Here is a 20,197-nt window from a genome sequence, read left to right as displayed (position 1 = left end):
TAATTGGTAATTTTATATAGTTGAAATCATGACTCAATTGAAGCTAGACCACCATGGAAAACCTGGAATCACTGGATGACCATTTCGTCCTATTGTGAGACTCCTCAGCAGTGCGCACCCACGATCCCGCCTCGTGAGTTTCGAACCCAGGACCTATAAGTTTCGTGCGCGACCGCTTAACCACTAAACCACTGAGCCGGTCGGTATCCAACTCTGTTAATGTCTAACTTCAACCAATCCACGAAGTTGAGCGACCGTTCACCAATTGTCTTCAGTGAGTTGATATCTCACAACAGACGTGGTTGAACTCCACAATCGTCTACACAACATAATAAATGTCCGTTGACTGCATAACATCTTTAACAGACTATTGTGGGAGAGAATAAATCAGCTTCCACTTGATGAAGAAATTGGGAAAAGATTATTGAGGTATATAGGACTCTTCTTTTAAAGTAATCTGCTGAGTCAAAGGAACCTGATCAAAGGGGGTCGAATCAATATTTTATGCACTGCTGAGACATTGGCAATCCACGAACTCAAGCCTCAACTTTGCGTGCAGAAACTTCTCACCCTTCCTTGGCCCTAATTTCCTTAGTGGATTTTCTTACACTAGCATTCGCCATCAGACTCTGTCCTCGACAATAATTTCCAGTTGCTATTCATTCTTTTCATATCTGCTTCCACTTTTCCGTTTCCATTCAGGATTCTAAGTTAACCTCTCCCTCATGATGCAGTTTGATGTATGTCCTATCCAACTCCATCGTCTTTTCCTAATTTTCTCATCAAATGGAAGCTGATTTGTTCTCTCCCATAATAGCCTGTAACAGATGTTATCCGGTCAACGGACATTTAGTATGTTATGTAGACGATTGTTTATAAATACTTATACCATTTTGATGATGGTATGGCTTCATTTGTTGTAGGATATTGGGGTCATGTCCCCACCAATAGGATTAAGATCCACCTATCGGACTAATAAAATCCCATTTTGGTGATCGTAAATGTGCTAAAATATACTCTACTGTCATTCCGTAGAACTAAAGCTTTATAATCTTCAATTTGTATCCAGTCTACATGAGCTGCGTCTCACCAAAAAATGAACGCACGCTTTTTATTGGCAGTTGGTTATTTAACTACTTAGGTTCCCACTGAACAATTTACAACCAAATCTAATTATCCAGATCTCATTTGAAGTACATGAAGGTAATCCTTCTCTCAGCAGTGATTATCTTATGTACAATATTGTTTGTATATAATTTAAAATAATATAATTACATTGCAGTTAGACTGCCTAGTACCCGGATTTATACAGTATAGCTCGTAGAAAACAAGTCTAATTTATTGATCAGATCAACAGTTTTAGAAGTAAAGCTTGTGATAATCTGCAATGCGATTTCCACAGAATCTTAGGTCATAGGCTATCGATAAAAATTTCTCTTATCCATCCGTCATACAGTGGTAACTCGCCAACCAATTGCACATTCGTATACACTAGACATGTAAAATTAGATGCTGCTAAATCATCACTGAAGTCGATAGAGCGGAATGAGTATTGGGAAAGTTGGACATTCGGAACTCTCCTATCTGAGGTGCCAGACTGGTTGACGAGGTACGTGTTACGTTTGCACAAGCAAAACCTGCCTCGACGGGTAATGTGTGGCGCGGGAGTAGGCTGAAAGCTGGTAGCCAGACCTACACGTGGCACCATTCTATGAAGTCAGACTAAGTTATCTTGGTAGGTGCAGACTACTTAGTTGTGGTCCGCGTGAATTTCATGATGGTTTGAGATTGAATGAAATTGCTCGAAATAGCTTGCAGTGACGAAGGTGCATACGCTGTTTTATCGTCCCTTAAATTCTAAATTGCCTTACAATTTCTGCACTTCACCATTCCGCATTCCCCTTGTCTAATCTTTTCAATCACCACTAATACTGTTACTACATCTACTACTCTGGGATGTTCCCTAACAATTTCATCCCGCTGTATAGCAATTTGGACCGATGTACACAAGTAGTCCACGTCTAACTGGTTGGCTGAAATTGCCTATAATCCTGTTCTTTAGTTATTAAATACATGGTTGTATTCTTATAAGCTTTTCTGTGATGCGTAAACTGTTGTTTTTTCTTTCTCAAGTAACTACAGATTTACTACGAATCTGTTACTCAATCCTCTTCCATTTATGCTATGCCATTATTGTAATTTCTTAACTCTGTTGATGTGGTCAATATTCCACTCTATATTTTTGTGTGTTTCGAGTTATGATTGCATTGAGCATGATAGAAGCCAATTGCTGACTTCGTTTTGGACTCAAGGGATGGTGGAAAGTTTGGAAATAGCGGGCCAATAAGAGCTTTGCTTGCGTCGGCTTAAGGTTAATGGTGTAGGTCAGACGTATAAATGGTCATCTAGGAGACCAAACTACAGCAAAATAGAAAGACATAATCAGAATTCTGACTAATGACTTTAACACATCATTATCGCTCAGCGTACTCAAACCACAACAGGAGCGATGTCTGAACTTAGAATACAGTGATGGAAAGTTGATTGTTCATATCAAAGTTACAGAATATATCTAGTAGTTACACTATTTGAGACAGTATACATCTAATCAGAAAACTGAAGTAACTTTGCCTGGAGATTGATGAGATGAATAAAAGAAAACCAGTTTGACTAGTACTTAAAGTCGTTGACCCCTGTATAAAATGACAGTGGCAATTCAGTGAGGGATAAAAAGTAAATAATCTAAGAATAACATGGTAGTGGAGTGTAGGGTTACAATGTACTCGAAGCGTTTCCTGTGACGGATATAACGACCGGCTTCTAACTGAAGTTCGTGTTGATAATGTTGTTTAGAAGAACAATGAAAGCTCCACGACTCAACCATCCAGCTCAGAGAACAAAACTCCACCTCTAACGACCGAAAATTTCAGTAAGCATGACTATGTATGTATGTATATATATATTTATACAGAGGCTATTTGTACAATGAAATATGCAAAGAGACACTATAGTTGTGAAGATAATCTATGATGTCTCAGCTCCACTCCCACCATTCTCATCATCTGTATCCACACCGCTGGACTGACTCTCATCACTTAATCTTTCCCAATAATCTGACGGTACATCAAATGCTAATTCTGATTTTCGTGAAGTAGTATCTACTCCACTGGATTCAGTATTATTATCACAGTCATTATTATTGTTATTATCACTAATACTAGCTTGAGTATTCGTCTCTTCATCGGATGAAGAACTATCACCTCCAAGATATTCATCCCAACTTTGTAATCGACTGGCCTCTTTATCTTTAGATTCAGATACTGAATAATTAGTTTTACCATCCCAACGTTCTGCTTCTAATTGTCTAGGTCCTCCAGAACCAGGATAATCAACAAATAATGCCTTAGATAGAAATTTGATTCCTGTATCTGCTTCTTCTGGTGTAGAAAATGTTACACTGACAACGCCTTCTGGATGAGCCTAATTGTTTGGAACAAGAGAGGAAAAAAGTGAAAAAAATTCATTCAGTGGACAAAAATTGTATCATACATAAAATCTACCAAGAGTACAGATAATCAATAATTTAGAATAAATGATCACCAGTGACCATTCTACGTTGATGGGATACTGTCATCATCTAAGAATAGGAATATTAAACAAACAAACAAATACAATGTACAAATGGAACCAATCTCCACAAACCCATTACTCCCGACTAAACTAATCAGCTTACTAATAACTTGGTTCAATGTATTCCGGAAGTGGTTGGTGAAGCTGAGAACTGTTTGAATTGAAACATCTGTAACTAATAGCATTATATTACAAAGCCACTAAAGCTGAAATAGAATACCGACCTAGTGTTTAGGCGCTTGCCACAACATCTGAAGGGGTTCCTATGGCCCGCCACCTGATGAGTGCGTACTGTTGATTAATCCTACACTAGAACGAAAAAGCTTCTCAATGCTTCTTAATTTTTAATGGCACTGCAACCCAGACCAATCGATGATGAATACAACTAAAAAAATAAACCAGACTCGACAAAACCCCTGCACCTATAATATCAAAGATTATCTTCATTATGTTAACTATACTGAAATAGATCATACTAAAAAAGGTTTCCATTTAAAGATCCATTATCACAGACGTACATTATGCGTTAAAGCATCTAAACACTAATCAAACAAAGGAAATTGTGAGGAATTCTAAAGCTTAGGATTTGAGAGAAGACAAAGAGTGGATGCATCTGCACTATTGTAGACGATTTTGAGCTATGTCATTCATAGTCTCTAACCATCGGTCACGATAATCATGCGGATCCCTATCAAATAGTCTACACCTATTAATATGGCTTAATTCAATTGTTAATAACTTAATGCACTAATGCAGTGTTTTGGTTTGACTATCACTAACTTTCTTCCAGCCTACTCCTACACCAGATAATATCGCCCATGGTGAAGCGGTTTGCACCCTTAACTACTTCACTCCTGACACCAATCCTGACGCAGACCGATTCCGAAGCAACATTTTGAGAATCGCATTTTAAACATGCTTGCACTGTTACTCAAGGTGGTCAGAAGACTCTGAATTTTGTCAGCGTCTTCACCAAACAGAACTATATTATCTAAGTAAACAAGTATATCTCCTGGTAAGAAAAATCAGTTCCTGAGATATCAGAAAACATATTTATGATATAGTTCAAAAAAAATTGAAAAGCGGACAACTATCACCGACCAGATCTTTCTCCTTTTACTATTTTCTTATCAACAGGAAACTTTTTTTAGTGAATATAACCATATATGGTGCTAAAAATCAAAGACCAAATCGTCTTGAGTGCTGTTAGCGGTATGAGGGCAGTTATCACTTCCCGGTTGCCCACACCGTGGAAGGGTTCTTCTAGAGGTACCTGAAAAGGAAATCGGGTTAGAAGTGGTCTTAACGACCTGAGAGCGTGACCACAGTGCCCAAAGGACGGTCGGTCACACATGACCTTTTTGTGGGTAGTTTTTGTGTTAACTCCGTACTTGTTGGGACTTTACCGCCGGAGACGGAAATCTATGGGATAAGGCGAGGTGTGCATTTTTAGGGTCGACCTTTTCTAACCCCACCCCTCCTTGTGGGAAGGAAGCATCGCTGTTATGCTGGTTGTCTGAAGGAAACACCTTACTGCTGTCACACCTCTGTACAGTCAGCAGTACGACTTCCCCTCCGGACCTTGGGTTTGCTGCTTTTAATCTTACCGCTTTTCAACCGACCTGCCTGGCATGGTAGGACCTTGAGGAACGATTGTTCCAGCCAGTATAGCTCCATTGGTTCATCACGATAGGCAAGCCCGACCACCACGTCAAGGTAGCAGCGACGGTCGGGGTACTAAACAATGGGTATAGGTGAATTAAGAACAAGTTTATTTGTTTGTTTTTTCTCAAAAACACATATTTTCAGTAATAACTTACATCATGAACCACAATCTTCTTGATAATACCACATTTGGCACATTGTACACGTAATCGTTCTCTTACAATTGGAATTAAAGTTACATCACGCTGTTATAAGAGAAGATCAATTAAAAGTTTATTTGAATAAAGACCGATTAATAAGAAATTTATAAATCTGGGATGACTGCCACATTATTCAGTGGACAGGATAAATCAGATAAATAAGTTAATAACTTCGCAGACTAATGATGTGCTCTTTATTGATCTTAATGAATACTTTCTCTAATCTACTTTCAGCATAGTGGGTCAGTCAGATACAACGTAGGACCAGGCACACATATGCATCGGTTCAAGGTACTGGGTTCGAGTCCCAGAGTGAATATCAACTCTGAGATGTAGGTACATCCAGCTGACGAGTCCCAAATTATTACTATTTATTTATTTGAACATATAAATATTGGTACAAGGAAGCACCAGATACATATGCGCCATACAAATCTCATTCGATTTGCTTGAGGGCTGTGATACTACCCAGGTGCCCAGAACGAAGCAGGTGGTTTTCTTAGGGGGCCACACCCGGAACCTTGGACCTAAAGATCTACTTCACAAGGCAGTGGAGCATCTTAAGGAGATGCAGTCCCATGGTAGCCGGTGACTAACACTAGGTTCATACGCTATTCGTTCCTTCCCGATGCTGGAGCCCATGTGCACCATTGGTTTGGAATCAGGGTTTTCCAACTCCCCTAGGTGAACTTTCCATGTCCACCAACCCGGTTAAAGCGCCGGACATTCGCTTCTCGTCCTCTCAATTTCGTAAACAACACCCCCGCCACGAGAAGGCAGTGAGTAGGACTTCCCTGGCAGAGGCTATATATTCGCGTGGCCATGTGAGAGCATTTCGAGAGAGAGAGAGCGGACTCTCCCCACTCTCGTCCGTACCAGGGCATTTGGGGGCGAGTCCCAAATAGGATGAGACGCACATCAAACTGGATTCCATTGTTAGCCACTATCCATATTTACTTACAATGCTTGTGAATTAAGGCTATATCGAGGCAGCAATACGCACAGTATGCACATATGCCAATTGGAGACTGACCAGTTGCAGTCCTAAAACATCAATGGGAAGATTCAAACAAACAATACTTAGTGAATAGTGCGTTAGGGTTAGGATATGGTCAGGCCCAATTGCTAGTCACTTTGGTTAAGGAAGATTTACAATCTTACTAGCCGATTGAATTTAATATCTCTGCTCAGTACTTTAAACTTAACGTCAGTATTGCTTACTGTGATCTCATCATATGAGAGTAACACTTTAAAGATCTCCATCACTTTTAACAAGTAATAAGACTAATGGCTGCGTGCGGATACTGGAAATACTGAGACTCATGCTAAAAAGTGGGTTAATCGGGATTCACTAGATGATAAGTGTATATGATTGGCAAAAATGGCTTCTATTGTCAAGAAATAAAACATAAATCACTGATAGGTTTGATTTTTGAAGGGCAAATCTATACATAAATGAGTACATATATATATATATATATATATATATATATATATATGATTCGGTCTGGTCAAATAAATATCCTTTCTCACTCTGTCTTTTCTTTCGAGTAGCAGGTTTCGTGCATAGAGAAATTGTGTATAAGTATCAACTACCAGACCCAATGAATTAACTATTAACTCATTTACTAGTTAAACACTCGCGTAACTAACTTTAAGCTACACTCTAAATATGAGGGCAAACAATACTACCCAGGTACCAAAACCAAAGGAGATAGAGTAAGAAGGTTCGAACCCGCTTGATTGAGTAGCTGATAAGACTGAAGGTGGAGAGATTTCGCCCCCCCCTCTCGAAATTCTCTCACATGAACATGAGTGTACAGCCACTGCCATGGAAGTCCTACTCATTTCCTTGTCACGGCGAGGGTGCTGTTTACGAAATTGAGAGGACGAAGAGAGAATGTCCGGCGCTTTAACCGAGTTGGTGGACACGGGGCGGGGGCTCAACAAGGAGAGTTGGAAAATCCTGATTCCAAACTAATGATGCACATGGGCTCCAGTATCCTGAGGGAGCAAATGGCGTATGAACTAATTGTTAGTCACTGACTACCAATACCTTGTGCATCAGACCTTTAGATCGAAGGCTCGAGGTGTGACTCCTTAAGAGAATCACCTGCTTCAGTTTGGGCACTCCAGCAGCATCGCAGTTCATACACAAATCAAATGACTTGTGTGGAGCATATGTATTCGGTACCTCTTTTGTACCAACAATTTTGTGTTCAAATAAGTAACCGGTGTCCGAACACCTTAACTACTGCGTTTTTGCTTACCTTACACAAAATAAATTGTAGAACAGAACATACTGACGATGAATAAATAATAACTTGTTAATACACTATTAACCTCGTTATAAATGACCATTTTGTATTCAGTCAGTCAGTCAAAATATAGAACTTCGTACGTACGTACGTACATCAGTCCGAGTTGCCCTACCAAACTAGCACTGAGAATCAGTTGTCGATTCAAATCTCATTTCGTATTAACAATCATTGTATAGACAAACATGACTACCTGTTGTGATAAAACGATCAAGAAAAAAAATGAAAATAAAACTGATTTACCTGAAAATCTGACTCTATAAATGCATTTTTAAGAATAACAACTCGTTCTTTCTTGCCTCGAATAAATTTACTTGTATCAATACTCCATCGAAATAAACTGGAAAAGATAAATGGAAACAAATTACAGAAGAAATGTACAATCTGATATAATAAAAGCCCACAAATGCCCTGATACGGTCGAGAGTGGGGAAAGTCCAAATGCTCTCACATAGACACACATATATAGCCTCTGCCACAGAAGTCCTACTCACTGCCTTCTCGAACCACGGGTGCTGTTTACGAAATTGAGAGAACGAAAAGCGAATGTCCAGCACTTTAACCGTTTTGGTGGACACGACGCATCCACCCAGCGGAGTTGGAAAACCCTCATTCCAAACCAATGGCGCACATGGGCGAATGAATCAATCGTTGGTCACCGGTTACCATGAGACTGCATCTCCTTACGATGCTCCACTGCCTTTTGGATTGGACCTTTAGGTCAATGGTTCCGGGTATGAGGCTCCCTAAGAAACCCACCTGCTTCAGTCTGGGCACCTGGGCATTATCATAGCCTTTACGCAAATCAAATGGGATTTGTGTGGCGCATATGTATCTGGAGCCTCTTTGTACCAATATTTATGTGTTTAAATAAATAAATAAAATCATGGTAAGAATTTCTCAATCCAAATTATTAACAAATAAATTGATTGAATTCAATGTACTTCTTCAGTAGTTAGGTGCATATTTGTAAACTTAATTTTCAGCTACAATTCTTTATTTGGACGATAATAGTACTATCAGAAGGAGTTTTTGTAGAGATTTCAGTATTTTCTTAGTTGAGATCATGAGTCAATTGAAGCTAGACTGCCAAGGAAAACCTAGAAGCATTGGACGGCCGTTTCGTCCTATTGTGGGACTCCTCGACGGTGCGCATCCACCATCTCGCCTCGCGAGATTCAAACCCTTCAATTGACTCATGATCTCAAATATGAAGATAATAGTATTGTTATGAACGAAGACCTAGTGAGGATAACCAATTTATTGTTTAATGCAAAATTACAGAGTGCTTTCTTAATGTATGAAAACTATACATTAAATGTATTATTTGCACATCTTCCTTCAGTTGTCCCCTACAACCTTCATGATTCTTCCAGTTCTGTTGATATTACAATAGTTCTGTCTCCCTTTATATTCTCTTCATTTTAATCTTCTGCTGCTAGACATTTCACTTATGAATGGCGTTAAATACTACTTATAACTGTCGACATAAGTAGCAAACACCACAGTAAAAATACTAAAACTTCCGACTTGAAAAAAAATTGTGGGACACTTGATCACTAAACTACATCCTAAGGAGAATACATGAAGTGAAACACAAGTGTGAGGACGATCATCAGGTGAACTTGAGGAAGCTCTAAAAAGCTTGGAAGAAGCCCGACATGTCCCATCCCAATCAGCTTTTGGGAGAATATTCCACAATCACTACGTGCAGCTTCCCTATTGAACAAATGCTGATATACCTCCTGTGTGCGGATTGGATAACTAAAATGAGGATTTCGTTTCTACTAAAAACTATAAATACCTGACAGTTTTGTACCATAATTGACACTGTGTTCAAAACATAATAAGTTAGTAATATATATTGGTTATAGCCGTTTAATTGCACGATATCGTACATTTGTATTCAGACAGTAAGGTAATGACTAATTATCATCAAGTACTACTCAGCTGTTGAACAATGTAAATAAAACAAAAAAAGTTTATTCATGTAATATTCAGATTTATTTTCGATGTCAAATAAGTCCTTAGTCATTGTCTGTGTTCTCATTTGCGACGTGCGACTCAGGGATTCTATTAGTAAATTTAAATTTACCTCTGCTATGTCATTGGCTCTTCCTGTAGCTCTTCTGGGGTTATTGCTCGCCCCAAGCCCCAGTAAAAAAAGAAGAGTTCGACATAGTGTCAGCAACCCCATCTAATAGAAAAGAACTTTGCCAAAAAACGCTAGCCAGAAAACATAATCTAATCCATTTCAACCCTGTTTTGAGAGTTGAGGGACCTTCATTCAGAAGAATTATGACGCCTCATAGTGAAACCCGAGATTCTTCAGAAGTTATGAGGCCGATGAGGTTTTCTATTTTATTTATTTATTTAAACACATAAGCATGGGTACAAGGAGGCACCAAATAGATATGCGCTTCACAAATCATTTGATTTGTGTGAGGGCCGCGATACAGCCTGAGTGCCCAAACCGAAGCAAGTAGTTTTTTTTAGGAGGCCACTCCCCAAGCATTTGACCAAGAGGTTGAATCCACAAGACAGTGAAACAACGCTGGCTGAATATTATCAGCAACGTCTACCTTAGCAGAGAACAAACCAACTTCCAACTGAGAGGGGAATTAGAAAAAGACGACGGAGGTGGATGGGACATACACTGCGGAAATCATCAGATTGCATCATGAAGTGAGCGCTAACTTAGAATCCTGAAGGGAAAAGGAAGAGTGGAAGCAGATATGAAGAGGATGAATAGCAACTGGAAGGGATTGCCCAGGACAGAGTTGGATGGAGAGTCGTGGTTGGTGATCTATGCTCTTCCACGAGGGGTAACAGGTGTAAGTAAATAAGTAAACTGTTATGTCAATAATGTCAGTCACTCAATCACAACGTAGAACTTCGTACGTACGTACATTAGTTCAAGTTGCCATACCACATTAACACAGAGATACAGTTGTCTATTCAAATCCTATAGTGGTAGAAGTAGTAAGAGTATAAGCATTAAGTGAAAGATTAGGGTTTGTAGATGTTATTGAAGGAGTATAATACAGTGAGACAAATTTCGAAAGAGAAAACGGAAATGGACATGAAGAATTCAGAAGATTAGAATTTGGGAGAACACAAAGAGTGGATGCACCTTTGCCATTGCAAAAGATTTTGAGCCATGCCATTCAAAGTCTCTAACCATCGGTTGCTATCATCTCACGGATCTCAACCAGGCAGTCTACACCTACCAACATGGCTCAATCCACTTGTCAGTGACTTCATGGATTTGTGCCACGTTTTGGTCTGGCCGCCCCTAGCTTTCTTCCAACCTACTCCTCTACACCATGAAACATTGCACGTTGGGGCAGTCGGTGGTTGGGCATACGTAACACAAGTCTTAGCCATTTCAACTGATGAAGTTTCCCTACTTCATGAATTGATTTGCCATCCTTATCTAGTACCCGTTTCCTAACAACTGCATTACTTACCCGGTGGTCCCAGGATATACGAGTAATGCTTCGAAGACACCTATGATCGAATACTAGTAGCCTACGAATATCCTCTACTCTTACCGGCCATGTTTCACTGCCATAAAGTAGGACGGATATGTCAATAATGACAAACACTAATTGTATCAATTACCATAGAACACCACCAACATTTAGTAGACTAAGAAATGTGGTAATGAAAATCAGCAGGCAAATACACGAGTGATGTGAATTCAGCTAAGTAACACTTTGGAGTGAAAGAGATAATGGCATAATCCAGCTCTTCCAACTCAACTCAACGTAAAGAGGTTAATTAAAACAACGAACCAAATGTTAGCATTTAAATAATATAAAAAGTAAATTCATCTGCGCCACTATAAACAATTTCACACAACGTCTACAATCACTGGTCGCAGTTATCTCTCAGACTTTAATCAGGTAGTGTGCTTCTACCGACATGACTCAGATCAATAATCGATGATTTCATGGACTGATGCCACGTTTTGATTTGGTCACCTTTCGTTTTTTCCAATTTACTCTTACACTTAGTTAGTATCGGCCATCGAGATAGGTAATGATTATATGAACCGGTTTACTTGGTAAATGAGTTAGATAAATAACATAAAATTGGTTGGGGGGGGATAAACACTCACTGACTCCTATTGTCACACTTTAAGAAGTAGTATAACAAGAGACGAAATTACCACGATGAAAATAAAAGGTCTATTATTTATTTATTTATTTGAACACATAAATATTGGTAGAAAGAAACACCAGATATATATGCACCATACAAATCTCATTCGATTTGTGTGAGGGCTGTGATACTACCCAGGTGCCCAGACTGAAGTAGGTGGTTTGCTTAGGGGGCCACACCCGAAGCCTTCGACCTAAAGATCTGATCCACAAGGCAGTGGAGCATCGTCAGGAGATGCAGTCCCATGATAGCCAGTGACGAACCATTGATTCGTACACCATTTGTTCCCTTAGGATACTGGAGCCCATGTGTACTATTGGTTTGGAATCAGGGTTTTCCAACTCCCCTAGGTGGATGCGCCATGTCCATCAACCCGGTTAAAGCGCCGGACATTCGCTTTTCGTTCTCTCAATTTCTTAAACAACACCCCCGCCACGAGAAGGCAGTGAGTAGGACTTCCCTGGCAGAGGCTATATACGCGTGGCCGGCGACCATACCACGTTGAAAATAAAAGGAATCACAGATTATAAAATATATGGGATAAGATAACGACATCATGTTCAAATAAAAATCTTACTTTTCTTGTTGTTCTTTCAATTTTTTCTTCTCTTTAACTGTTAAACGTCGACGTTTCTTAGGATCAAATTCTCCTTTAGGTTGAAATTTAGCACGTTCCACATGAATAGTATAACCAGGTGTATATAACATACCATCGAGAATTTTCAATGCAAGCTCCACTGATTCAACCTGATTGATTAATTTAAATGGAATTCAGTATTCCATATATATACATATTATTGTCGTTGTTGTTTGAAGAGATGTAATTTTATACTTAGAGGACTGTTATTTTGTTTTTAAAAGTATGTATATTTGGAATATATACAACACATGTGATCGATCATTAACCCCACAAATATTTTAATAAAGATGAACATATATATTACCTAAGTAAAAAAAGATAGTGTTTCTATTATAAATTAATATCACTAAAAACCGAGTGACATTAAGACAAGTGTTCCCCTGCCTTAACGTTGGATTTCTTAGAGTATATACGGTCACAAATAGTAATAGTTGAAAGCATGAGTTAGTTGAAGTTAGATCACCAAGGTAAACCTGGAAGTACTGGAAGGCCGTTTCGTCCTATTGTGGGACTACTCAGCTGACTCATGTTTCCAATTATGAAAATACTAACTCTCTAGAAAACCTCTTCTGACAAATAGTAATAAACTAACTATGAATTTAAACAATCAGCACGATGTCAAGAAGTCGCAAATTAAAAATGAAATATAAAGTATAAAGCTTACTTATTTATTTTATTTAAACACATAAATATTAGTACAAGGGGACACTAGATACATATGCGCCATACAAATCTCATTCGATTTGTGTGAGGGCCGTGATACTACCCAGGTGCCCAGAACGAAGCAGGTGGTTTTCTTAGGGGGCCACACCCGAAGCCTTCGACCTAAAGATTTGATCAACAAAGCAGTGGAGCATCTTAAGGAGATGCAGTCCTATAGTAGCCGGTGACCAACGATTGATTCGTACACCATTTGTTCCCTTAGGATACTGGAGCCCATGTGTACTATTGGTTTGGATTCAAGGATTTTCACCTCCGCTCGGTGAGTTCTTCATATCCACCAGCCCGATTAAAGCGCCGGACATTCGCTTTTCGTTCTCTCAATTTCTTAAACAACACCCCCGCCACGAGAAGGCAGTGAGTAGGACTTCCCTGGCAGAGGCCGTATACGCGTGGCCATGTAAGAGCATTTCGAGAGGGAGAGCGGACTCTCCCCACTCTCGTCCGTACCAGGGCATTTGGGGGCCGACCTATTGGTTGAAATATGAAACCTTGAACTATCAAGCTGCTGCTTTCTTCCCTCACCAAATATTTACGGGCTGCTTTACTATGATAATCACTTGTATCGGTGGTCGATGTGGAACTAGAATATATGACTTGAAAGTCAGGTCCATTAATAGTTTCCTGAATACATAGATTTCTTATGAATATAATGACAGTATACGCTTTTGCAAAAATCGTGAAAAATTTAATAAGAAAAAATTTTTCCACTTTACAAAGTAATGAACATAGTTACACTAAGAATAGTATGAAGAAAATTGAACAGTCACCTGAATAGGTATTTGAGAATGTCTTATCTATGGAATACGTGATAATAGAAGCAAATTGGAAAATTAGATTTGGCACTGGGAATGAGTTTTCAACATGTGTATGTATTAAGACAATTCTAATTCAACCAACATAACTACAGTTAAAGTTTACGTTAATGCATAAAACTGTAACGAACAGCCCCACTATTATAAAAAAGTATAACTTACTCTGACATAACAGCAACGCCCATCACCTTTAGGAATGCCAGCTTGGTCCTTGTACAATTTTATACGAGGGATATTAGTAAACGGTTCATTCATGATAACACCACATTTCGACATTAGTGCTGAGAATTCCTCATCGGTTATTGTCGGGGGTAGGCCACTGACATACACATGTGTATTTTTGCTCTCGTCTATCTGAATTAGGTAAACATTGCATAAACAATGAAAACAAATAAGTAAATGAGGATGAAAATAAAAGTATTCAATAGTACTTACAACCATTTAGGAAAGTAAATTAAGTTCAATTAGTACGACTTAATGACTACGTACAGATATGTACACTAAGCTTAAATCCATATATTAGACATAACCTATATTACACAAGCTTGTTTAAAACCGAAAAAGGAAAAGCACGTTTTGAACCTGAGACCCTATAGTCGAAAGCCAAGTATCTCAACCCATAAACTATCTCTCCATTGAAATAAATAATCACACGATATTTTCATGTTAATATCTTCACCCCCAAGATTCGACTAACTTTTAAAGGCAGTAGGTAGGACTTATGCGACAGAGGCTACAAATACATGGCCGCATGAAAGTATTTCAAAGACAGAAGACTCCTCACCCACGGCCGTGACAGATTATTTAGGGCTAGAAGTTTGACCCCGAGGATAACCATCACCTAGTACATTTTATCCTGATCTTTTTTATACTCTTGTTCTTTCACCTTTCTTGGTGGTTTTGTTTTCTTTAACCTGTATCGTTAAAAAATTGAAAATAAGAACCCACTCACTATTGTATCGACTTTTGCGTCGACCAAAATAATCTATATATATCCAATTGTATTTCGTTTGAGCCACCCATACAATTCAACAGTATTTTAATAATCATCACTAGTCCAGTTTAATCAGCTTTTACGTAGACTCAATTGTTATTATTTATAAAATATCTAATGGCAAAATTTCAAACATTTGGGAAAATATTTGACAATCAAAGTAGTCAACTTCCTTGGTACAGAACACGTATACTTAATATACCTACGTTATATAACTTTTTAACTATTTTGTGTAAAAACATCCAAGAAATGAACAACATGCTAAGTAGGTAAGGGTTTAATGACGTTTTAAAAAAACACGAAATATTCTGCCACTTCAGGCAAAATAAGAATGTTTATAAAACTTCAGGAATATTATAGAACACTCCTTAATTAACAGTTAATAATATGATAGGAGAATGATAACTCACCTCATACCAGGCAGGAAGGGGGGCTGTCTGCTTTCTCTTCCGAGTATTGGGATCACTTGCAGCGTCTGTGGCAACCTGGGCTTCATCAGCAGGTAATTGGTCTACACACACATTATCTTCCAATACGATGTTATTCGAATTTGTAGGCTGTGCGCCAGATAATAATTCTGCTTCCACTCTTGCCAAAGCAGTATCCGGATCATCTCCTTCATCTAGGAAACTATTAAGCATACGTTCCGAAGGTTTTAGTTCATGCTTTGCTTTGTTGCTAGATTTCTTTATTTCAATCTTATGTTCAATAGGTTGGGTATTTTGGGATTCGTTTTGTTTGCAGTATTTTTCGTACCATTCTCGGTAGGCTGAAGAATTATAATAAGCTGTTAACGATTCATTAGCAGCCTTCATAAGCTCCTGTACCTCCACAGAATTATCACCTTTGGTCGCTCTAAGTTCGGCTAGCTCTGCGTTGAAGCGTGTCCAGTCTACAGTACTGCACACACTATCTGAAGCGACAGGGGACTCATGCTGATTACTCGCAGAAACACCGTAACTCATTTGATAACGAGCAATAAAATCGTCATCTATCTGCAAGTTTATGAATGGATAGTCATGGGACAAAATCCTAAATAACAAATTATATATATATATATATATATGAGTTGCAACGCAACATTTGCACATGGAGCGATGACTTAGTGGTTGAAGAGTTTGACTTTCAGCCATTAAGTCCCAAGTTTGGACCCCGTTCCACCTACTTTGGTTCGCGCAACCGGATAGTATTACAAGCTTTCAGTGTGGGCCATGCCCAAGTACCTGATGAGTGGTTTTGGCAACTTAGGGGTATGACCACAGAGCCCAAGGAAAAACTACTTGACGTGCCTTGTTAGTGAGGTAATTTGTTGCTATTTATTTATTTATAATTACAAGTAACTAGCTCTCCTAAATGGTGTAGTTTTGCGTGGGTGAACAATTGGAATATATCGTCTCACATCCGCGGGTTAAGTTAAAAATTTGCTGGAGGAAAGCAAACTTTAGGAGAACTAAACGAGTCTTATGCATTACCTAATGCGGACTAATCGGTTTATTCTCAGAAAGACCTCAAGGTTCTGCGATGGACTACTCGTATATACGATTATGACGGTAAGGAATCCCAAATCTTTCTTCACCCACCGATTTGGCCCGGATTAGGTTACAATAGCACAACTGCATTCTTTATCACTCAAATGTTAGGTTAGGAAATAACTTGATGCTTTCCATTCATGAATTTGATGCTTTCATCCAACTATACTGTTTGAGACTTTTCCTTCTGTTGGTCGTTTATTAGCTTTTCGAGTTAAGCTTAGATAAGAGAACCCTTGATTTGGCTTGGGTTTAGATTGCTTCAGACCCCTTAGAGTCACTTGCTTGTCTACCAAAGTGTGGCACATCAACCCCTTCAGTGTTATTCGAAACAATCACTGAAAGTCGTCATTATTGTAATTCCTTCCAGAGAAACTATTGTGAGGGGAGATAATGACGCGTATGAGGTAGATATATCATGCAAACCCTAGCACTTGTTATCCTGACCAGTTCAACAGACTATATCTTTCAGTGTGTTTGAGTACTGGCATGACACAGTGAAATGTACACCTAAATAACATCCGCGAGTCGATAGGGCTTGGTATTTGTGTTTTACGTATTAGGACTAGATACAGAGGACATCAATAAATACATTTGCAACCCATTTTCATGTGAATTTTAGGGAATTAAATCAGTATGCATCCCGTTTCTTTACAACTAAAACAGTACTTATTCCACTTGAGTCGAGTGACCAGTTGAAACGATGTACTTATTTGGTAGGTAAATGTACACTTTTTCTACCTAACAGTAACAGTATTCAGTCGATAAATACTGAAATGAGGCTAGTCGATGGTGGATGAGCAGTTACAGCAAAATAAGTAGTTACATAACATCTGCATATGCCAACCCAGAAATTAAGAAAGGATTTAACCACTTTCTCAATTAAACTGATGTTCATGAATCTTCAAAATAAATAATAAGGTGCGTAGCTAAATAATAAATGGACCCATTTATCAGGTTAACTTTCGCCATGGGGAAATACCAAGCCATGAAGATTAAAAGCCCCAAAACAACGACCGAAATCAGAGCTGGGAAAATGGTGTAATAATTCTAGGGAGAAAAAATGGTGGAAGAACTCAGTCATTACCGTGAGATTAAACAGACTGAAGTTAAAAGAAATGTAAAAATAGTAGCTTACTTTAGGAAACCACCCTTTGCGCTGCTCATCCCATTCCATAACAGTCCCATCTGGATCGACCCTCGTTTTCACCTCGACATTAACAGTCTGAGAATTTTGAAGTCTAATTTGCTCCTCGAAATCGCGCAAGTCGTCAGACATCTCAGGGCTTTGGCGGGCAAAGTGACCTTGAATTACTTCGGAATCTCCAATTCCCAGAAGCCAAAGTCAGGGAGTAGAATATTCGAAAAAAGGATATTTGAGCCATAATCAGGCAGATGTTCACTATCTATCGAGTGATAAAGAACAACAATGTTATTAAATTTTGTGATCTCTTTTCCGTACTATTCCGGTACATGTTAACAAGCACTAGATGATTAACCCAACTAACTGCGTTCTTTTTGTACACTAACTCAAAAAATGGTCAAGAATCCCATTAACAGCTTCATTCTATCTCACCCGGTAGGTAGTGAACGTTATATTAAAACAGATGAAGATTTCTCTTTTTGGATCACATTTCAATCACCTATCCAAAAGATGTATTTTCAGTCCCTGTGTTTACCATGGTCCACGACTAGATCATTATATGCACAACCTGGACATAACAAACCCTTTTTCATCCAAATTCATTTTATGTTTATATACTTCTTAACCCACCCACTCATCTTACCTAATCCACATCAATTCTTGTCACAATTGCCTTGACAGCACCCCTGCCCATATTACACATACTGTCGCTGCTGTTATTATTATCGTTATCTCCATTGTGACAAAATATTTCTGTGATGTATTTTATTCCCATGATTTATTTTATTACTACCGTATTAATCAGACCTCTTTATGTTACAACGAATCCATTTGACCTATAGTAAATGACGCAATTTCGAAGTACTTATGCCGAAAGAGATGCAAAAATTCATTACTTTTAACACTGGACGTTGTTTAATTCACCAGCACCCCTTAATTTTTCCTTTGCAAAATAACACAATAATTATGAACTAACCGTAGAGCTTGATGACCAAGTTACTGAAAACAATTTTTCGCTCAGATGTCTTTCGTTTTTGAGTATTCCATGAGATTTTGAGCAAAATATTTTTAGGTTCCCATACAAAAATAATTTAGAAGGTTCTAATTTTTGGACTTTAGTGAGTCTGTAGGATGTGTCTTTCATCTACCACCATCAACGGCGATTACTCGATTCATAATCGGTATCTCTGGTTCTGCCCTAAGACAAATAAAGTCGGGGCCTTGAATTATAGACCATAGAGATTCTTACACAGTTGGTAGGTTTGAAAACTGAGGGCTTGAGAGATCATGCTGCATTTGGAACACCCTCTATGTGGAAACTCTGTGATTAAGACCTCTTACGATTCTAAATGCCGTGTTGAATGACATAACGTTGGATACCCGTTTGTCACAGGCAACTAGTTGGCCAAGTTCGCTTTTAAAGGCTCTTGGTTTTTCCTCGTAAGAGCCTTTCGACTATTTGGCCATCTGACAAAGATAGACAGCTCATTAGTCCACTTATTAAAACGGTGTATGTCCGTGGTGTTGGTGGTCTTACATATCTTCCAACCTCCTCGCTTCTGAATTTTGATTTCACTGGGTGGGCGCGATTCAATTATAGGTGTTACTGGTAAAGTGTTGTCAAGCTACAATACCTGTGATATATTCAGTGGTGAGCTCGACGTACACCGACCAAAAAACTGTGAGTCTGTTCCTTTTTGAAACTTCACAAATCATTGCTTTGCTTTATTTTTTATGTATATATTGCGATATATTTTTCGAATCACGAAGGCCCCTAACGCCGAGGCATTCTCAGTCAAAGGAAAACCTCAAGAGAAACAGAATGACATTTCGGATTTATGTCACACACTCACACGCTTCGTTCTATTCCGTAATGAATGTAAACGGTCACATACACCGCGAAGAAACATTTCATGTAGGCGATCTGTCTCCAGACGACGAGAAACGGATAACCCCGACTGGTACTGGTATCATAACCAGCATGGGAAGTCTTCCAGAAATTACGTAAAACCCTGAAATTACCAGAACTCAAAATCGACCGACACGAAAAAATTCGGGAAACTTCCCAACCGACACGCGTTAACGGCAACTGTAGTCGACGAACATAGGCGTCTTTTATACGTCACAGATGTGACCACGAAAGTTTGCTACCTCGTCGATACTGGCGCAGAAGTTAGCGTTCTTCCCGCGAATTCTAACGACAGGCTTCATGAATCTGTTTTCAGCTTACAGGCGGCAAATGGAAAGCCAATCGCCACATATGGAAAAAGGTACGTTTACATGAACGTGGATTTACGCAAACCCATTCACTGAATTTTCGTTGTTGCAGATGTCTCTATGCCAATCATTGGTATAGACCTGTTATAACACCACAA

The 20,197-nt window shown here is 38.9% G+C and overlaps 1 protein-coding gene across 1 annotated transcript; it reads right to left on the bottom strand.

Annotated features, from left to right (window-relative positions):
* Positions 1–3,024: 3,024 nt before the first annotated feature.
* Positions 3,025–17,996, bottom strand: Smp_152440 (hypothetical protein; the record flags this gene model as incomplete). Its single annotated transcript, XM_018790469.1, has 8 exons — positions 17,817–17,996; positions 15,560–16,144; positions 14,318–14,509; positions 12,558–12,727; positions 8,057–8,153; positions 5,451–5,540; positions 3,261–3,480; positions 3,025–3,137 (listed from the first exon to the last, which is right to left on the bottom strand). Exons 1-8 carry the CDS (start codon positions 17,955–17,957, stop codon positions 3,025–3,027), a joined length of 1,608 nt encoding a protein of 535 aa, XP_018646282.1. The 5' UTR covers positions 17,958–17,996.
* Between the last annotated feature and the right edge of the window lie 2,201 nt (positions 17,997–20,197).

The sequence above is a fragment of the Schistosoma mansoni genome (genome assembly GCF_000237925.1).
Source record: "Schistosoma mansoni, WGS project CABG00000000 data, supercontig 0097, strain Puerto Rico, whole genome shotgun sequence".
Taxonomy (NCBI): domain Eukaryota; kingdom Metazoa; phylum Platyhelminthes; class Trematoda; order Strigeidida; family Schistosomatidae; genus Schistosoma; species Schistosoma mansoni.
Note: the sequence above shows the minus strand (reverse complement) of the source record. Positions and strands in the feature narration are given on the sequence as shown.